Here is a 21,737-nt window from a genome sequence, read left to right on the forward strand (position 1 = left end):
TCTGCCATTCCGTTTAAGATATGAGACCTCTAGCCACCCATCATGCTCAATTCGATCGTCTCTCATTCTGATGGGCTTGGAGAACCTTGCTTCTAATCAGAAATTTTCATATTTGAATTTAAGTCTATTTCACAAAATCAGTAACTGCTCAGCAAATGCCTTCAAACGGAGTGGGTACATAATTCAGTCTCTTTGTGGCCTTCCTTAAGCTCAGCCGTTTTTTTGAGACAGGGTCTCACTCTGTTGCCCAGGCTGGAGTGTGGTGGCACCATCTCCATTTACTACAGACTCTGCCTCCCAGGCTCAAGCAATTCTTGTGCCTCACTAAACCTCCCACGGAACAGGGACTACAGTGCACACCAGCACGCCCACCTAATTTTTTTTTTTTTTTTTTTTTTTTGTATTTCTGTATTTTTGGTAGAGATAGGGTTTATTGCTCAGGCTGGTCTTGAACTCCTGAGCTCAAGCGATCCACCCACCTTGGCCTCCCAAAGTGCTGGGATTATAGATCTGAGCAAGCGCGCCCAGCTGGCTCCGCCATTTTCATGTGTTCAGTTGGGCTTTACATGGAAAAGCCGTTTACTTTCCATCTGTTTTCTTATTTTCCTATAATCCTGGATAACATGATATCTAGTTTCACAATAGGCATTTTTTAAATCACGTGACCCAACACAAGCACATTAAATGCTATGAAGTCTCTGACCTCTATAGGATGCAGCAAGGTTTGCATTGCTGCTCTGTCCTAACACCTTTTTATTACTATTATTTTATTTTACTTTTTAAAATTTTTGCCAAGCTCCCATGCTTGGATCTAACTATTATTTTAAAATATAAGAAATGTTATATTTTTTAAATGCTTATGGGACATTTTTTGGATGAGCTATTAAATTGCCCATCAGTCTTACTAACAAAAGGTGGGCCAAATGACTTAATCATTGCTAATTTATTTTAATAGGTTGGTGCAATTTTGCCATTGTAAGTAATAGTGGCCAGGCATGGTGGCTGACGCCTATAATCCCAGCAGTTTGGGAGGCCAAGGCGAATGGATGACCTGAGGTCAGGAGTTTGAGACCAGTTGGCCAACATGGTGAAACCCTGTCTCTACTAAAAATACAAAAAATTAGCCGGCCGTGGTGGCGGGCACCTGTAATCCCAGCTACTCGGGAGGCTGAGGCATGAGAATTGCTTAAACTCGGGAGGCAGAGGTTGCAGTAAGCCGAGATCACACCACTGCACTCCAACCTGGGCAACAGAGTGAGACTCCATCTCAAAAAAACAAAGTAATGGCAAAAACTCCGGTTACTTTTGGTCCAACCTAATAATAATTGATTGTAGATGTATATTGATATATTGACTTTTAAATCTTTAATTTTTATGACTTCCTAGGATTAACTTTTTAGTACCTTATGATCCATTATGTAAAATATTTATGTCTGTTTTTCCTGAACTGTTCTGATATTGTGGAAAGGCCTGGTAATCAAGTAATTTGTTATTCTATGCTCTTATCTAGAAGTCTTTCGTTTGTCTATCATTTTGCTACTGTTTTCTCTTACCTCATCCAGTGATTTTTTAGGAAGACAATGAAAGAACAGCTGTGCCCTTCTAGAATGGGTCTCACCAGAGTGGCGGGGCTGATGGCATCTCCCCTCTCATGTCCTCTCCTAGCTGACGTCTAGCATTTCTTGATCCTTTTAGCTGAGGTAGCATATAGGAATAATATGGAGTGGGGATGGTTTCACTTAAATCTGCTCTTTTTTAAAAAAGCATTCCTTATAGCCCAGAGTGGGAAGACACTAACTTCAAAAGCCTGTAAAGAAGCCAGGATGAGGAGTCAGAAAGCGGGCTTGGCCGCCGAGAGTCACGACCACGGCCTTGAACTTGGAGCATCTGCATTTGTGCTGCTAATAGCAGCTTTTCCCTTTCCCACCCCGGCTGTTCGCTGGGTCACATGTTGTACGTCGTTTAGCATGACTCTGGGTGAATTTTCTTCTTTTGAAATGTTCCTATTTTGCTGTTATTTTACTAGTTCGTTCCTTTGTTCCTTCGTTCCTTCCTCCCTCCCTCCCTCCCTCCCTCAATCTCTCTCTCTCTCTCTCTCTCTCTCTCTCGCTTTCTTTTTTGAGTTGGAGTCTCACTCTGTTGCCCAGGCTGGAGTGCAGTGGCACGATCTCAACTCACTGCAATCTCTGCCTCTTGGGTTCAAAGAATTCTCCTGCCTCAGCCTCCCAAGTAGCTGCGATTGCAGATGCCCGCCACCACGCCTGGCTAATTTTTTTGTATTTTTTAGTAGAGACAGGATTTCGCCATGTTGGCCAGGCTGGTGTCGAACTCCTGACCTGAGGTGATCCACCTGTCTTGGCCTCCCAAACTGCTGGGATTACAGACATGAGCCACTGCACCTGGCCACAAGTTTACTATTTCATAGTCTTCTTTCTGTTACTATTAATCACTAACTCATAGAATCTCAGTGGAAAGAGAACTTAGCAATCACTTGTCTGGCCCAGTCCTTTATCTTATTTGAGGCCCAGAAAAGGTGAGTGCCTTGTTGTGATGCATTTATTTGGTTGGTGGCGGACCTGAAGCCGTGGCAGCGCTCCAGGCTCTTGCTCGGGCATACACCATCTTTTCTGTGGCCGGACGCCTCTCACTGTCCCACTCGTCTCCTTCTCCATAAACTCATTCTGCAGGTTGTGTTATCGGTTGAGATTCAGGTTTTATCTTAACTCAAGAGTTAGATTTAAGGCCAGAGTTTCTAGCTCTCTGCCTCAGTGCTTTTCGTTTCTCAAATGTTCAAAGACTTTAGGACTTAGAAATGGAAAATGATCCCCAGAGTCCAGAAAGCACCAGGGAGACAGAGCGGGTATTCCTCTTGCAGCAGTCAGGGATGCGTGGCATGAAAATGACTCAGATGTCTTCAGTAGATAGAACACATGAAATTTAACCTCAGTATGAAAAACAAAAACATTTACTGATTTTAAATTCATAACCAGCCATACATCCTTAATTTTTTATCAGTTCATTCCTTTTCTCCTTTGGTGGTGCTTTCTTTAGTTTCTCATCCTTCATTGAGGAAGCTCCTGACGTGACCAAGTGCTAGTCTCTAGCTGCGGGGACACCGTGTGCTGTATGTGGCATTACTTACTTGGGCTTCCACATCAGTTAACTTCCGCGTTTGCTCCGCCGTTTGGTTCAACAGGTTCGTCCCTATTTCTATCATCACAGCCGTCTGGTTCTGTACTGCGTTCTGCTGTATCTCTACCATTTCTTTTTTCATGTTGTCCTGGATATAATTCTCAAGCTAGAAAAGAACAGTGTTAGAAGGCAGTCATTAGTCAAATGACCGGAAACCTGATTCCTAAGTATTTGTCATGTCTTCCCTATCTTTAAAAAAAAAAAAAAATCTATTAAAAGACTTTTACCTTGCCTTCCTTTTGGAATCTTGCTTTTTTTTTTAATCATTAGCAGGAAAATACAGTGTGATTTTATTCTGATGCAAAATCTGGCAACTTAGTCACATCACGTAAAGGAGGGAGACAGGCTACTGGTTGCTTCTGCGTTCCCCTAGAAGTTCATGTCGTGGCGGGCACAGAGGGTGGTGAGGGCAGCCACTGACTGCTGGGTGCTGCCACTGTGGGGTTGTGTCTCTCCCACCCAGCTGCAACTCTGACCATGCAGTGCAGGAAATGATAATTTGATACAAAGAAACATCACTATTTCTCTCACATTCTAGACTTTTGTTTTCTCCACATAGACTTGAGAAGATGCTCTAAGACAGTGTATAAGGAGAGGAGCACCTCTTAACCTACAGAATCACCACTCAGTTCCACATTCTGTGGGATCTTCCCCACCTTCCTCCTTATTAAGTTCATTCAACTTATTAAATTTTTCCTAACGTGTATGCATTTTTCACAATTTTGTCATTTCATGTATCAAGCAAACTTTTAATCCCACCTTGGCCCATTTATCACCTAACGTGCCATGGGCTGGTTCTTTTCTCCCTCAGTTACTAAGGATGATGATCATGCTGACTGATTTTAGCATTCACTGAAACACAAGAGAAGGAGGAAGCTTATTTCACCGCCATTGGTATAGCTATCCCTGTCTATGGCAGTAAAATTATATAATTATGTATAACTGCAAGACAACTCAGTACGTGGGAAGAGCCTTTGGGCTTGGAGCCAGGGAAGCCTGCCCTCTGCTTTATAGCCTTGGTTCTAGGAAAGTTGCTTAACCTTTTGGGACCCTAATTTCCTCATATGTAAAACAGAGTTTCTGGTTGGTCAGAGGAGTGTCTTCAAGAGGAGTTAAGCTATGCTTTTAAAGTCATTGTATATATGTAACTCCAGATACTTAACATTTAATTTCCTTTCTTCTTCTTTTTTTTTTTTTAAATAATCTAATGATGGGAACCATTGTTCCATTCACTGATCTAAAGTATAAGCTCATGAGTGCAGAAAGCATGTTTTCTTCCTTTTCACTTAGTATAACAAACATTTTTTATTACATTGAATAATTGAAAGATTATTATAAAACCGATTCTGGTGCCTTCCTTTAAAAACTTGAAATTCTTTATAGAGAAACCATTTGTGGAGTCAGTCATCAGACATGATTTCCCCCAAAATGTTCACCACTAAATAATTCTGTGCTTTCCGCCTTTAAGAGTAGGAAAATAGAATGGGAAGGGTAGAGTTTCTCTCTTAGAGCTTCTTTGTTGATGCATTTCATAGATTGTGTCTTGTGACTGGTATCAGATGGTTTTAGGATTAGACTGGAACTATAAGTTTACTGTTTCCGACGCCCCCTCGCCATCGACTCTGCCCCACTTCTCTAAGCTCCCAGCTCCCTGCATGCCCCTCAGCCTGGTCACTAAGGCTCCCTTCCTGGCAGTCGTCCTCCCGTGGATATTGGATGGGTCAGATGAGCAGGATGCATGAGAGGCACAGTCAGCCCTCCATCTGCAGCCTCCACATCTACGGATTCAACCACACCATCAAAATATTTTTTTAAAAAATAGCAATACAACTATAAAAAAACAAAAATTGCAAAACAATACAGTATAGCAACTATTTACATGGCATTGACATTGTGTTAGGTATTCTAAGTACCTCAAGATGATTTAGAATATACGACAGGATGTGCATAGGTTATATGCAGATGCCACCCTATTTTGTGGAAGAGACTTGAGCATTGTGGATTTTGGTATTCTCTGGCATTTTGGAGTAAGTCCCCCATAGATATCAAGGGACAGTTGTACTAGAGCTCCAAGCATGTGTAAAATCATTTTGTTGAAATGTTACTCAAGCCATCCACCCGCCTCAGCCTCCCAAAGTGCTGGGACTACAAGTGTGAGCCACCGCATCTGGCCGAAGCCTTTACTTTTCCATATGAATCAAAACAGAGTAGACCACTATTTAAAAAAAAAAAAAAAAAAAAAAAACAGGCACTGTTACCCGGCAGGCCAACAACCATCTCTACTATAGGCTTCATAAAATGTGAAGAATCTGAAATCTTATTAACCCTTTCTCAGAGTGAGCTCAGGCTTTGTAGTGCATGTGATCTTTCTGAATTCATTCTTTCTCCTTCCTCCCCTGCCTTTATAAAACTGTAACTTTTGTGATTGAAATAAACTATTTGAAAGAAGCCATAAATAGCAGCTCGCAATTCTCCCCTCCGCTCGTCGCCATGGGAGTAATGGAATTTTTGAGGTTGAAGTTAAAGCTGTGTGTCACCCAGAGGCACTGTCTTGGTTACTCCTCACACCACCCCAGCCAAGATAATATTTAAAACGTTTCATTCTGGGAGGCTTGGAACTATAGAGATAGACTCCAGCTGGAGTTCAGTTTAAACCCATACTCAGAAATAATAATTTACAAAGTAGTATAAATAAAAAGTCTTAACCTCCTTCTTGATTTCAGTACTTAAGAGCTAAATAAAAATTATTGTCTTTTGTCACTCTAAATCATACAACCAGAGAGGGAAAATGAATCCTCTAATACTGCCTTCCCCCATTTCTAGAGCTACTGAGTCAGATGTGGTTGCAACTCTCCAGAGATACGAGAGGATTGTTTATCATTGAAAACTTAAAGTCAAATTCCAATTTGAAATTAAACTTAGGAGCTTTGAACGGCATACAGGCCCAATTTTTAAAAATAAACTTTCTTAACTTGCCATGTTGTTTTCTAAACATAAAAACAATAGAATGCAAGATCCTTTTTAAATTGCTACTTTTTAACTATTCAGGATGACAGTATAGGTACACAGTGGGTGAGATAATGTGTGTCCGTGTATGTTAATCTTACATAAAAGCAAATTACAAATACACATGATGTGTGTATATACAGATATGTATATAGCATATATGTATATAGTGTCTATAAAAATATACGGCTCTTGAAGTGTGTGTCATTTAAATAAAAGAAAATTTTGTATGATACTGACTGCATTGCTAATTAATTGAAGTCTTTGGGAGAAGAATGGAGCAGAAACAAAAATGTTCAGTAGTAGATATTTTGTGTTGATTTAAAAAGATATTTGAGGCAGGTATGATGGCTCATGCCTGTAATCCCCGCACTTTGGGAGGCTGAGGCAGGAGGATTGCTTGCGCTCATGAATTTGAGACCAGCCTGAGTAACATGGTAAAACCCATCTCTACAAAAAATACAAAAAACAATTAGCTTGGCATGGTGGCGCATGCCCATAGTCTCAGCTCCTGGGGAGGCTGAGGTGGGAGGATTGCTTGAGCCCAGGAGATCAAGGCTGCAGTAAGCCATGATCGTGCCACTGCACTGCTGCTTGGGCGACAGAGTGAGACCTTGTCTCAAAAAAAAAAAAATTAAAAATTAAAATATGTTCTTACTCTTGAAGTCATGAAATTAAATTAAGGTTTTAAGAAAAATGTATGATGTGACAGTCAGGTACTCTTTAAAAATAAGGAAGAATACTGTATATTTAGCCCCAGAAACACTAGCAACAGGAACAGCCACAGTAATGGTAGTTAGTGTTTCTTGGTTGCCTGCACTGTCTGTGCTGTATGGGAATCGCTGTCTCAGGATTCCAGGCGCCTCACATCAGCACAGGTGGATGCAGTGCTGAGCACTGGAATGACCCTCAGCAAAATGTTAGTTCAACCCAGAGGCCACTTCATACTTTTCCTGCCTTTCAAGAGCCAAAAGTGATATATCTCAAAATTGGCTTGAGTATGCCTTCCAATTCCAGGCTTCACAGTGCCTTAAGAAAACAGACAGACCACCCACCCCTCAGTGGAGGGCCATTTTTACCACCAGAAAAGCCCAGAATTAAAGATGACCAGTGCCAATTCTATCTTCTGGGAGCATCCCGACAAAAGAATCTGTGTTTTCCTCCAACGATTCGTAGTAATTTTTAGAGATACAGAAAGACTATGGATGTCCATCATATAGTATAAAAATGAACATTTCCAAATAAAGATCTCCCATTTAATGTAGCTTTTCCATAAATCACCACATATCAAGGAGAATGAGAACAAACCTAGAAACAAAGCCATCTGGCTCATCCACATGGATGACAGACCTTGAAATTTCCCTGTCTCTTGACCTTGATGACTTAGTTATCTTCTAGTTTATTGCCCTAGAATATCTTTCTGTTTAGTGTCTCTCTTATTTTTTACTGGCTGTGACTGAAACCTAGAAATGTAGAAACCTGCCCAGAAATAAGAAATTCCATTCTAGTATAATGAAGTCTTAGTACAAGAAAACAAACAAACAACAACAACAAAAAACAGTAAATAAGCCATCCTCCACTGGCAGCACCAAACTCCACTTGCCTTTGGAGAATGTTTCCCATCCCTGTCATCTGCACTGAACTGCTCTCATCAAAACAGTTCCAAGATACTTGAACCTCCCGTGGGAGGGGACCCGGCTCTTTCCAATTTCACATGCGTAGCATGTGAAACATATTTATGTTTTGCAGGAATGTTTGCCAGCGCCTTCATATCTGAAGAGGATCACGCCATGAGCGTGATCTGTGGGCACACGTGTCTGAATAGGTCCCGCTTTACATGTGTGCGAGGACAGTGTGTGTTCATTTTGTCCTCTTGTTGATGGTTGACACACTCGGCAAAGTGTGGGGCCTTGGGCTGTTCTTCCTTTCTCAGAACTCAAGTGGGTTGTGTAGGTTTAACATTGAAGGTCACAGCAGTCCTTCTAGCTGCATGGTTTGCTGCTCAGTGTTATATGATTTGCTAAAAGAGTTGCGCCCCAGACATAGTCTTTAAAACTTGGCAACACATCGAAGCTCCAGCAACCAGAATGAAATATTTTAACGCAACATATATATATATATATGTTTACACTTATATATATATATTTATTTTAGTGTAAAATATGTCCTGAAGTTTTTTATTACTCCCACAACGTTTTGAATGATCAAATTTGACAAGAAAAATAGGTCCATTTGTGAGGCAACTATGGCAGATTGATTACACATTTAAAAGTTTATCTGGCTATCTTCCTTCTCACCAAGATTGTGAGCATTACTTTTTATACCAAAAGAAAAGTAATCTTGAAATTGGCTCAGTAAAGGAAAACATAGATAATATATGAAAACTATCCCCAACTTGGAGATTCTGATGTTTATTTCTCACCAACTGTAGATGCTGGTTGAGAGCTCGTTTCTATTTAAATAAAATTCAAGGTCCTTAGACCTTTTTATTAATTAGTTTTTGTCCATCTGAGTGACCTAAGGTGGACAAAAACTAATTAATTAGAGAGCCTAAGGACATTGAATTTTCCAGTAAATTAACAAATAATTTGAGATTTCCTTGGAAACATTTTACTGTTGTCCATTTCAATTTAAAAATAGGATTTTGCAACCATCTCTCTCTCTCACACACACACGTTTTTGTATCCCAGCGATCCACCTATCTTCCCACCCAGCCCTTCAATTTTTCTAGCAAACCCTTGAATTTTTCTAGTAAATTCACAAATAATTTGAGATTTCCTTGGAAACATTGTACTGCTTCCCACTTCTTTTTAGAAATAAGATATTGCGGCGGTGATGGCTCAAGCCTGTAATCCCAGCACTTTGGGAGGCGAGGCAGTGGGATCCAGTCGGAATCAAGACCATCCTGGCTAACCTGGTGAAACCCGTCTCTATTAAGAAATACAAAAACTGGCTGGGCGGTGGTGAGCCTGTGGTCCCAGCTACCAGGCTGAGGCGAGGAGAATGGGGCGTGAACCGGGGCGGGCTTGCAGTGAGCTGAGATCCGGCCACTGCACTCCAGCCTGGGCGGCAGACTCCGTCAAAAATAAGATATTGCAATCGTATTAATGCTTACACACACACATACATGTTTTCCACCCCCGTGGTCCCATCTTCCCACCCAGGGTCGACTGTCCTCTCTCTTTCTCCATGGCCATGCATCCCCCAGCTGCTCTCCTTTCATCTCATTGTCAGAGTCAGGAAGCCACATGCATAGCTGGTGACCGCAGCTCACTTTCTTCCCTTGCAGGTTTGCCTGAGGATAAGGTCCAGATTCCTTCTTTTTAAGACACACACTGCTTCCTGACTGGCGCCCCAATCTCATGGGCCTCAGACCTGGGCACACGCTATCCTTGGCTGTCCCAGCTGCCCAGTGGCCTCGTACCACGGCCGCCTTTGTGTCTCCTCCTTGAGTCTTCTCTTCCTCCTCAGGTCCTGCCATCTCCCATTGCATGCCCTCAGCAAAGATACTCATTTTGTGTTTCATTTTGATGCCAAAACCATTCTGCATTTTTGTCATTTCGTTTTAAATATTCTTACTTGGTGAAGAGTGAATAGAATACTGAAACTCTGCAACCATTCTACATATACACCCTAGTAACAACAAGCAAAACATTCGCTCTTACAATTAGTTTGAAAACTTGAGTGTAAGATCACTAAATCCAGGGATATTCTGTTTGGGAGGCTTTTGACCTAATGTTCTTGGTTCCCTGTCCTGAGGAAACTCTTAAACATCAGTTGAGGTCTCCAGACAGAAAAGTGGTAAAACGGGGCTTTCCTCCCCCTCCTTTTAGAGTTGAGCTTTCTTGTGTGTGTTTTCATTCTGGAGATTTTGCTGCCTAAGCAGCTGTGTACTCAGCAGTACTTCATGGCAGAGGCTGAGCCTAAAGAGGGAAGGGCTGGGAGATGTGAGTTTTGGGCAGCGCTTTTCCTCCTAACCCCTCGCCAGAGCCTGGGGGGTAGGCGCATTACCCACAGTGAGAGGTGATGTTCACATGCCCTGTGACGTGGGAAGCAAGTTTTCTCCATATATTAATGCCAGACTTGCATTTCTAGAACCTAGAAAAGCCCATGCCAAAGCTACTTGCCATCTGTTGACTGTTTTTATAGTCTTGGCCTTTTCTTCACGTTCAGTGTAAGGCCCTGGAAATTGAGGCAAAAGCTAAAGGCCAAGGGAGGGAAGCCTGGCCTCTGGTGCCAATTCCCTGGTGGGTCTTGTGACTTGTCTTAAGGAGCACACTTGCCTTCACCCACCCTGACCACGTGGATGCCTGCCCACATAGGGTCTTTCAAGCACTTCCTGAAACGAATCTGTTCTGATCTAGCCTTTTTGCTTTTTTCTATTCATAATTTTTTGTTGTCTTTTTTTGAGACGGAGTCTCGCTCTGTCGCTCAGGCTGGAGTGCAGCAGCGCGATCTCGGCTCACTGCAACCTCCGCCTCCCTGGTTCAAACGATTCTCCTGCCTCAGCTTCCCAAGTAGCTGGGGTTACAGGCGCGCACCACCATGCATGGCTAATTTTTGTATTTTTAGTAGAGATGGGGCTTCGCCATGTTGGCCAGGTTAGTCTGAAACTCCTGACCTCAGGCAATCTGCCTGCCTTGCCTCCCAAAGTGCTGGGATTGCAGGCATCAGCCACCGCACCCGGCCATTTAGTAATTTATGAGTGACTTTCTGATACTGTATCTAGATAGCTAACCCCTTTCCTACTTTTGCTAGTATAAGAGACTGAAAGTTCACTTGTTGACCACTGTAAACTCCAAGATGTAGTAGGAAATAAGTTTGTGGGCCTCAGCTGGTGGCATTCTAACATAATAGTCCATGCCCCTCCTCCTGTGGATAGATACAGCCTATAATAATTTGAGTGTACCAGTATATCTGTGCTCCGGCAAATCCTACCTGCTTTGCTCTTCTGTGAGTGCAGCTGAATATTCTTTGCATTAGTTTTTTTCACATATATTAGAATATATGTTTTTCCACATATATTCATATCATTTTACTTCTTTGTGTGTTTGCCTTACCACTACTCCAAACTGTGAGAAGGAAATGTGTTTTCCCTTCAAAATGTTCCAGTTATTTTCTACTGATAAAGTGGCTATTTCTCATCAATAGCGGGCACTTTAAATATATGTAAGTTTAATGAGACTGCTATAGTAACCTCATGTAAATTTCTTTGGGCATTTCATATGCAAAAGGTGTCACATTTTATACGGGTGTCTTTTAGAGTTCTCGTAGGGCACACACATATTTACCCAGATGTCTGTGAGCTTGCAGCCTCATGGCACGTTATGCGGACCCGACACTTGCACAGATTCCTGGAAGCCAAGGAGCAAACACAGTGCAGCAGATATTGTCAGGCCACGTCTGCATATATAGATATACACACAGCAAGAATAGTTACAGCAGCTTACAATGACAAAATGCTTCTCTGTGTGTATGTGTGTGTACCTCTCTCTCACCAGATTCTCACACTGCCTTAGCTTGGGTTTCCCCAAAAGCAGAGCCTGAGACAAAGGCAGGCATGCAGGAAGTTTATTTAGGAAGTGGTCCCAGAGCGCAGCCATGCAGGACAGGCGCGGGAGGCAGGGGCGCGGCAGGGTGGTTCGCACACGTGGACTCAGGCGGCCACCGCCGTGCTGGCTGGCGAGAAGCCCCACAGGACCTTCCAAGGAGCCCTGGGATGGTGTCTCAGAACATCCACCTGGGGTGAGAATGGGAACTGCTGTCCCCAGGGGGCAGGTGGAGCCCCGTGGGCATTAATGTCCCAGGTTTGGGAGCTGTGCTTGTGAGAGTGCCAAGGAGGCTCCCAAGCTGGGTGTCCTGAGGCAGCGTGGAGCCAAGGTCCCTGGGCATGGCCTGGGGGTTTGTTGGAAGGCCTGAGGCAAGGCCTGTCTCTGAGATGTCCTGAAGGGCAGGTCAAGCCCAGAGAGCTAATTCCGAGCAGCACAAGAGGGTTAATTCGAGCAGCATCAGAGGGTTTCCCTGGCACAGCAGGGGATGCTCTGAGGCCCCTTTAATGAAGGAGAAAAGTGAGGCTCAGAGAAAGTCAGTGCCCACCCCAAGTCTCGTGGGCCCCAGGCTGTGGGCAGTGGCTAAAGACAGGCTAGTGGGTGACTCGGGGCCACGTGGAAGGGGAGCTTGTATTTATAGCCCCCAGTCAGCAATGCTGGAGAGGAGAGGAGAGGAAAAGCAACGTTCTGAGAAAGACAATGTTTCTAGGAGATTGGGGCAGGGTAGGCCTGGAGACAGGAAACCAAAGCCAGGGTTGCCGTGCAGAAGTGAGATGAGGTTGCAGCAGCAGAGCGACTGCAGAGACACTCGGCAGGTCCTGGGTGGCCGCTGAGTTATTCTGCAGACTTCCACCATTCGTCTATTTTTTGGGATATTTTGTTAAATTCTCAGCTGGGAAGATACTAGTAATGTTTTCCCTACAGAGGTAGAAAGAAAATATAAAACTATTTTCTTTTAAAAACTGTACTGAATGTAGGGCCGGGCATAGTGGCTCACTCCTATAATCCCAATACTTTAGGGTGCCAAGGTGGGAGGATCACTTGAGGTCAGGAGTTCAAGACCAGCGTAGGCAACATGGTGAGACTCCATCTCTACAGAAACTTTTTTTTTTTTGAGATGGAGTCTCGCTCTGTCACCCAGGCTGGAGTGCAGTGGCGCGATCGCAGCTCATTGCAAACTCCGCCTCTCGGGTTCAAGCCATTTTCCTGTCTCAGCCTACTGAGTAGCTGGGACTACAAGTGCCCGCCACCACGCCCAACTAATTTTTTTGTATTTTTAGTAGAGACGGGGTTTCACCATGTTAGCCAGGATGGTCTCAATCTCCTGACCTCGTGATCCACCTGCCTTGGCCTCCCAAAGTGCTGGGATTACAGGCGTGAGCAACTGCGCCCAACAGAAAATTTTTTTAAAAAAATTAGCTGGACATGGTGGCTCATGCCTGTGGTCCCAGCTACTCAGGAGGCTAAGGTGGGAGGATTGCTTGAGCCCAGGAGGTTGAGGCTGCAGTGAGCCGTGATCGTGCCACTGCACTCCTGCCTGGGTGACAGAATGAGACCCAATCTCAAAAAAAGAAAAAAAAAGTACTGAATGATAAATAATTACAAAGAGAAGCAGTTGAAATTTAGCTCTAGGAATGAGATTGACACATTTAGGCTACAATATACTAGGAACTTCCTTTAAATGAAACTAGAGTGTTCTTGCCTTTCTGAATTTAAGGTACACTGAAAGAAAAAATAATAATAACGTAACAAAATGTCTCAGTGTTTTCTATGCCAAGTAGAATCTTATGTATGTCTGTCTAGAGACATACATGCATACATTTGCCTACACATGTGAGGTAGGGGTGTGTGTGTGTGTGTGTGTTTCAGTTCTCTAAGAGATAGACATTCCAAAGCTTGGTGGGCAATGGGGGGAGGCTTTAGACCCTGTAATATTGTTGGACTATCACTGTAAGAAGGATGCTAGCACCTGGGTCACAGTGCTAGTTGGTAGCAGAGTACCAACTAAAACCCTGGTCTCCCAACGCCCCATCCAGCACTCTCACCGCTGTACTGATATGCCTATTCTTATCTTTTTTTTTAAAAAAAAAAGTGCTGTCTGAGGAGCGTTAACATTCTTACTTTTTCATTTTTGCAATGAAGTATACAGATACTGATGGCCATTTACATCTCCTCTCTGCCCTGTTTTTGCTGTCTCTTTCTGTGTTATGTGGGTTTGCTAAAATACTGGGTGGAGCTCTGTGGAGGAGGTAGCATGATCATCTCTGAAGTAGGCTGTTTTTTTCTTTTTACCATAAACTGAATTTACTTGGTCACAATGACTGTTCTAAATGGCTAGAAAAGGGAAAAGGCTAGCAAAACTTAGACGATTTTCTAAATTTAGATAATTTTCTAGAAGACACTTTCAAGGCAAACTAGTTTTTGCTGTCCTTTATAAGGCCGGCAGGAAGCATGTGTTGTTTCTGTTTTAAAAAGGGAGAGGAGCGGACTTGGGAATGCGGATGGGAATGCTTGAGAAATCTCACAGCAGGGCTGTGTGTGCCCTGCCGGGTCCCACTGCCCCTGGACAGAAACCCCCCTAACCCCACCCCCAGCCAAGACTTTCTGTTTCTTTATCTCCTCTTTCTGCTAGCACCCAAAACGTTGAAAGAATTCCAATGGAGAGAATATTTGAGATAATATTGGAAGATGCTCAAAATACACAGGATTAATTTACACGAAGACTCAGCGGGAACACAAGCCATCTTTTGTACATGAAGATGCACTACTGACCCGCCATCCACAAATGTGTTTGGACAGTTATTTTCTCAGTATGGGTGATGGCTCTCCAACGAACTGCTCCTCTCCTCCTGCCTGGACACCCTTTTCTCTGTGCTCTCCTGGGTTAGAGTAAATGGATGCAAACACACATTTCCGTGCCCTGCAGCAACTTGAGACTCCTGTGAGCAAAACGCACTGACGGGCAACGTGCGTGGGTGGTGAGAAGCATCCAGCTCCCATCTGTGGAATAAAGCTGCCCAAACCGTAGGGAAGAGCGCTGTCGTGTAAGGCCAGGGGATTTTCAGAAAAGAAATGTGTTCTTTCCTCTTTGATTTTCATGTTCATAAAGCTGTAGGTGCAGCTTTTTAAAATTTGATGATTTCATAACCGCTGAAGTTCATGCTTTCCTGAACTATTTAGGAAGAAAATCTACCCCTTGTATTGGATGAGATGATCTGTCCCTTCGACCTCTGGTTCAGTTCCCATTCTCCCAAGTGTTTAAAGCTGCGAGTTTTTTCATATTTTCATATTTATTTACATAATTTAACCCCCCGTGTGCATGTACTTTAAGGAATTGTACATCTGCCTGGGCTTTGCAGAAGCTGAAAGGGAGCAATCTTTTTATAACTCACATTAGAAACACAAATTACTTAACAGGGCTATGTTTTGCACATTAATCTTTAAAGGTGCAATGTATTTTAAGCATTTTAACCTTATTTTAGATCTGATCAGCAGTAGAATGTTTTCAGATAAGAAGCAATGCAGCAAAAGCAAAACAATATTCAATACCCAGATGATGTGGCAAGACAGAGAATAGTATAACTTTTTGTCTTCCAAATATAACTTTTATCTTCATTTCTTGATCTGAAATTTGGTAGGAAGTGTAACAAGTATGTATCAACATATTTACTGTTTGCCATTTCAAATGTCGATAGTGAAGCTGGGACCTCTATTTATTATGGAAGACCATAGAAAACCCCATAAACATGTTCTACTTCTGTCTGTGGCCAGCAGTCCAGCAAAAATGTTCTAAAACCACACGCACTGTGTTCTGTGATGATTATAGTTTGACTGTGCTGGAAAGAGAGACTGTGAACTGCAAATGGTGATTATGACTTTGGGCAAATCATTGAACTTGTAATTATGTCTCCCAAGACCTCCTAACCCAAAATAAGAGAGTATTTTACTACAAAATATATGTTACGTCAAACTGCTTTTTACAAAATACCAGCTCTAGGGACGTTTCCAAGTCATTTTCGGAGGAAGTTTGTCGAATTTCTGTTTCAGGGTGTGTCGCTCGTGTATTGGAGGGGGAGAGGGTTGAGTGAGAACCGATAGGCACAACTTGGCCATAAAATGAAGTGCAAACCCACGTTTTATGTCTATAGGATTCCTCATTCTAAAGTAATTTTTACAGAAAATGGCACTCTAAGCAGCAATTCATTAAGATAAAGACACAGATACAGCATTTAGAGTCACACTTGACATGAAAGAGCCTCCCTTATGTCCTGACTTGAACCTATAACATCTGCTGAACTGTCCACATCAGGAAGACTCAAAATATATTTTGAGGCCAGTTAGGTGATTTCAGATTGAACCTGCTAACATCAGATTCTGTGGTAAGTAGTCTCCCTAGTTTTGTTCTCACAGTAGAATTATCATTTCAATTTTTAAATGTTGCTCCATGGAGACTGGTATGATGTGCTCATGCTCTGCAGTTCCATTTTAACAAATAATATAATGGATCGCTGTCAAATGAATGCCATCGCAGACATCGTGTTGGGTAACAGAAGCCACACCCTAGCAGTGCTTACTGCATGATCCATTTCTGTGAAGCTCAAGAATGAACCAAACTTACTAAAGGTGGTAGAAGTCAGAATAATGTCTTCCGGGTAGGAGGAGTTTGAGGCTGTGAACTGAGCGGTAGCACAAGGGAGCCTTCTGGAGTGCCGAAAATGTTTCCTAGATCTTGACCTTGGTGCTAGTTACATGAGTGAATTCATATTTTAAAAGTTATCAAGCTGTAAATTTCAGGTTAGTATACTTTATCCATTTCCTGTGTTTTATATCTCAAAAATTCTCTTAAAAACTAAAAGATGTTTAAAAATGAAATGTTTGACAAGTTTTGTTGTGACACTGTGACCCTAGTTACTATGGGTGGTTTTATTTGTCTCTGCAGTTTTCATCTGGGAGTACCTAAATAATGCCTAACGAAATGAACTTTGGAAAAGTAATTTTAAAGTAACTGTCTACAGAGAACTGTGGATTAAACCATTCTGGCCATCTGATGAGGGTTAAAAGTATTCAGTTAGGTATATTAGTAATTTGACATTCCAAAACACGATTCTTTCTGGATCAAGCATAAAAGGCATTTGCTCTTGGAAGACCAAGAAAGAATTCATGCAGTTCCCATTAGTCTAAAAATAAATAATAAATAAATAAATGTCTGAGTCATGTATTAGATTTTGTTGGAGTTCATTGGCTTCAAGTATAGGAAGAAAATGATTTGTGCTATGAATAATAGTTCTACCCATTGCCCATTGGACTAAATACAAGATTACTCTCAGAAAAGTGAAATTGACTGAATTCAGTTCTGCTTTGAACTACTCCAATGCAAGTGTTTCTGACTTTTGAGCCATAGTATAGAAAACTGAATAAAATAACTTCATTCATGTTGAATTGAGTTGGGGAAGGAGCGATATTTGTGACATTGGAAGTCATTGTAGAGTCTTCATTATAGTACAGATTTGAGAATCAAACACACCTGGTGTGAGTCCCAGTTCAGTTCCTTAGGAACTACTGGCTCGATACTTTCTAACACCACATTTCTGGTTGATAAAACGTGTATATAAATACCTACTGTGCTATGCTAGTGTGAAAATTAAGTGGAATGAGTTAGCACAGTTCCCAAACTGTGTGCCAAGGCACCCTGGGGTCCTTGCAACAAACAAATTGCAGTAAGGGAGACAGTCTGAATATTCAAGGGAAGCCCAGCAGTACTCAGTGTCTGTCAGCCACTGGAAGAATTCATAGCTCAACACAGCTCATAGTTTCAACAGTATCAGCTCGTACCTCTGTAAAGCTAGGTTTTTGGTGGTTGTTCTTTGTGAAAAGCAAGTACTACAGGAAAATTAGCGTACAGCGTAAAATGCAGGTGGCAGTGTCCAATTTGATTCCAAAGTGTGAGACGCCAGGCAGCACCTAACTGGCAAATATATTCCATTCATACGTCACTGGGGTTACTTAAGACAGAACATGATCTTTTCTTAAAACTCAATTTATTCACGAGGTCAGGAGATCGAGACCATCCTGGCTGACACGGTGAAACCCCGTCTCTACTAAAAAAGACAGAAAACTAGCCGGGCGAGGTGGCGGGCGCCTGTAGTCCCAGCTGCTCGGGAGGCTGAGGCAGGAGAATGGCGTGAACCCGGGAGGCGGAGCTTGCAGTGAGCTGAGATCCGGCCACTGCACTCCAGCCTGGGCGGCAGAGCGAGACTCCGCCTCAAAAAAAAACAAAAACAAAAACAAAACAAAAAAAAAACTCAATTTATATGTATATTGGTATTTTCAAATAGCTACTAAATTGTCAAGACATAAGTACTTAAATTATTTGGAACTAACCACTTAATAAAAGCAACTGTTAGGTATTTCTGTTGGCCTAGAGATCAACAGAGAAAAAATAGTGAATCACTAAGGGTGCCATGAGCTGAGAACGTTTGAGAACATCTCGCTTAGAACCTTGCACTTGGTAGGATATAAACGCAACCTACCCTCTTCCTCCCCTTCCCGCAATCCAGGTATTGCCTTTAATTGTAATCTCTATGATTTTATATGTTTATCGGAAAACTAGTAAGTCAAAAAGAACTAATAAATTGTGTAAGACCTTCATTAAGATGTATCCTTCCGTGTTTTCCTAACTTCTGAGATCACTAGGAAAAACAGCCATGTTCCTTGCAAGCTGGCTGGCTGGCCCTGTCTTCTTTCAGGTGAACAGCATTTGTAACTACCGTGTACCTCGGAACAAGTGTTCTCAGAGCAACATGCACATGTTCTATGGGTACCCATGGTTGCCTTCGGGCTAATGCGTTTTTGGAAGTGTAGATGGGTGCCAGTCTTACAAAACTCATGTGGTCCATTTCTGCTTGTAATTTATAGTTTGCCTCCTTGCCATCCTCACTTGCTCTAAGATGAACTAGTTTTATAACATTAGATTATACAGAAAAGCCAAATTTACTTGAACACCACAGCAATTTGGGAAGTAAACTTTCAGTGTGATTCTCCAAATGCTTGTGGTAAAAGTACAGGGACTTGAATCATTTTCCCATCATGAGTTTCAGTTATGGAGACCCGCCCCCTCTTTCTAACCCTCCTGCCTTGCATGCGTGTCTCTTGCAATGGAAGCTAGTGGAAAATTCCTCTCCCCTTTCACTCCGCTGCCATGAGTTATAAAAAGCATGCCATTCAGAATTGACGTTTTCTTCTGCAGGCTTGAATTTTTACTCAACAACCGGAGGGGAAAAAAATTATTTCAAGAGATATTTCTCTATTTATCAAAGGGGCACAGAGCCACAGCAGCACTTTGGACCACCGTAGAATGGCTGACTCACTTGCCTCATCAGTAGATGGGCACATGTTCCTATCAAACAGTGAGTGCCTTTGAGTGATGGTGTGTGACACACAGCGCAGCAGCGCCATTTCTCAGAGCTGCAGCAACACTGGTTCACACAAGTCACTAGAGATTCCCATCTCCACTGACTCACTCAGTGGGAACAAAAGCTCCCATGCCGGTGGGAATGTGGGGCCAGGGGAGCACCGGAAGAAGGGAGCCGTGGCAGAGGTTTTCCTATTGTTAGGTTTGTTTGTTTGTTTCAGTGAGTCATCTTACCCCCATTTTTTTTTTTTTTTAACCAAAACTCACTGTGGTTACTTCTCTAGTTTGGGTTATGACTCCTACAAGCCAGTTTAATTGTATCAGTGGTAGTGAATTCTTGAAAGCTTCCCTCAGTTGTAGAAGTTTAGTTTCAAATTGAAGTGGTCCAAGTGCCAGCTTAAGCTTTGTGGTTTAGCGTCTTTATTGAATCCCCCGCAGCGGAAGAACCTACATTGGAGTTTTGGCTGCTCTTTGGGATTCGAATTATGAGTAGTTGGTTCCACTAGAATCTTGGCCCTCTCCTCAAGTGGCTTGAGGCACACTTTGACTTTAGGAGGCCAAAGTTAGAGCCTACGTGAAGGCTTTGTCCAAAATGCTTTTCCTGCACCCCAGCATTTTCAGGTGGTGTGTGTAGACCTGACAGTACTCTACTCGTGCCTGACTTCCCAGCTGTTGGTCCCCTGCCAGTTAGATGCCTTTCACGGACAAGTCCATGCTAGCCTAAGAAATTTCCCGAAAATGGCAGTGTTAAACTCAGAATTGGGATTTGGATCCTCATCTCAATCATTATCCCCAGTGGTCACTAGCCCTCCTCTGGCCAGCTCGAGGAAAATGCTGGGGTTTTCATTGCAGCTTACTTGCATATCAGTGGTCCTAGTAAGCGCTCAAGAGGAAAGATCAGACCAGCCAAACTTGCAAGGCAGGCTGATGAGCCAAGGTACAGAAAGTACACCTCATGGATTTTTATAATGATGGCCATAAGTCATACAAGGTGAAGCTTAATGCAATTTAGAAAGATTTGAGGCTGGGCGCGGTGGCTCAAGCCTGTAATCCCAGCACTTTGGGAGGCCGAGACAGGCAGATCACAAGGTCAGGAGATCGAGACCATCCTGGCTAACCTGGTGAAACCCCGTCTCTACTAAAAAATACAAAAAAACTAGCCGGGCGAGGTGGCGGGAGCCTGTAGTCCCAGCTACTTGGGAGGCTGAGGCAAGAGAATGGCGTAAACCCGGGAGACGGAGCTTGCAGTGAGCTGCGATCCGGCCACTGCACTCCAGCCTGGGCGACAGAGCGAGACTCTGTCTCAAAATAAAAAAAGAAAGATTTGAAAAAAGGAAGAAAGGCCCTCTTGCTCACAGAAGCAAGCTCTCATTGGGAAAATTGTTGTGTATAACAAGCATCTCTCTCTGATGATGCTGGAAAAATAAGGTGCTATCAGGGAGGTAGGGATGGGTTGAAAGACCAGAGTGAGCAGCAGATAGGCACTTGGGTCCTTCCTTTTATTCCCACCCTCTTTTCCACTGGCTGTTGATAAAGTTTCATCACCTTTTAGCTGTCTGTTGTATTTCAGTACCTCCTTGTTAACCTCTGATTATAACCTGGGGAGAATTATGTTTGACCTGTACTTAATGAATCAATCTAATCCTCAAAAGTTGGTTCTGGGCACCACGGAATAAACACCAAGACCACTCAACATATTTTCTGAAGAGTGGATTTCATTAGAAGGCAGGTTAGTCTTGGAACTCAGTCAAAGCAGCTTTAAGTCAGTCCAGCTCCACAGATTTCAGAGATAACAGTACAAGAAAAATGATACATGAGTTTGTACAGTTAAGTGTTGAAGTGTTGACTTCCATAAAAGAACACAAATGTCAATCTACAGCAGTACCATGGGTATGTAAATTGTGTTATACAGCAAAACACTGCACAGTGACAGGAAAGAACAAACTTTAACATGCACAACAGCATGGATGCATCACAGATAAAAGAGAGCAGAAAGGAGTATGCACTGATTGTTCCAATTATATGACATTCAAAACTTAGCAAAATTAACCCATGGTGGGTGACAAAGCAGAGTCGGGATTGTCCTTGAGAAGAGGGGGATATTGACGAGGAGGGACCTGAGGAAGCCACTGCAGGGCGGGAAGCCTTGTGTATCTTGAGCTGGGTGGTTATCACACAGGTGCGCACAGATATGGATGAGGAGGGGCATGGGGGAGCCATGTGCAGGGCAGGAAGTCCTCTATATCTTGAGCTGGGTGGTCATTGCACAGGTATAAAAATTTACGAAGTTGTACACTCACGATTTGTGAATTTTATTCTATGTAAGTTATATCTAAGAAAAACAACAACAACAAAAAACTAGATTCCCTAAAACAGAGACAGCAGGGCTTGAGTCTGAGCTATAGCCATGCCAGCATCTAGATCCATGAAGAGGTTGGGGTTGGCCTTGCCCAGATGATCACTTGGGGATGGGGGCATGCTGTGAATGGAAGATGTGCCTGCTATCAGCGCTGATTTTGCCCACCCTTTATTTCTACAAGGCCATCTTCAAAAGAATTACACTTCAATTTTATACCAAC

General features: G+C 42.8%; 2 protein-coding genes across 9 annotated transcripts in view; one reads left to right on the forward strand and one right to left on the reverse strand.

The window, feature by feature from the left end:
* Positions 1–21,737, forward strand: part of MCPH1 (microcephalin 1) — a 238,755-nt gene that overhangs the window by 119,247 nt on the left and 97,771 nt on the right. Inside the window, exon 14 of one of the 7 annotated variants that reach the window (XM_021941984.2) lies at positions 14,380–15,545. The exons of the other annotated variants lie outside the window; for them this stretch is intronic. Within the exon in view, the coding sequence (XP_021797676.2) occupies positions 14,380–14,394 (15 nt within the window). The 3' untranslated portion in view covers positions 14,395–15,545. Of the gene's footprint in view, positions 1–14,379; positions 15,546–21,737 lie in introns of those variants that run through there. 7 annotated transcript variants of the gene reach the window in all.
* ANGPT2 (angiopoietin 2) overlaps positions 1–21,737 on the reverse strand; it is a 63,795-nt gene that overhangs the window by 28,592 nt on the left and 13,466 nt on the right. For both annotated transcript variants that reach the window (XM_009212468.4, XM_003902388.5), the window contains exon 2: positions 3,143–3,298. In XM_009212468.4, coding sequence (XP_009210732.1) covers positions 3,143–3,298 — 156 coding nt within the window. The remainder of the gene's footprint in view (positions 1–3,142; positions 3,299–21,737) is intronic.

Source organism: Papio anubis, chromosome 8 (genome assembly GCF_008728515.1).
Source record: "Papio anubis isolate 15944 chromosome 8, Panubis1.0, whole genome shotgun sequence".
Lineage (NCBI taxonomy): Eukaryota > Metazoa > Chordata > Mammalia > Primates > Cercopithecidae > Papio > Papio anubis.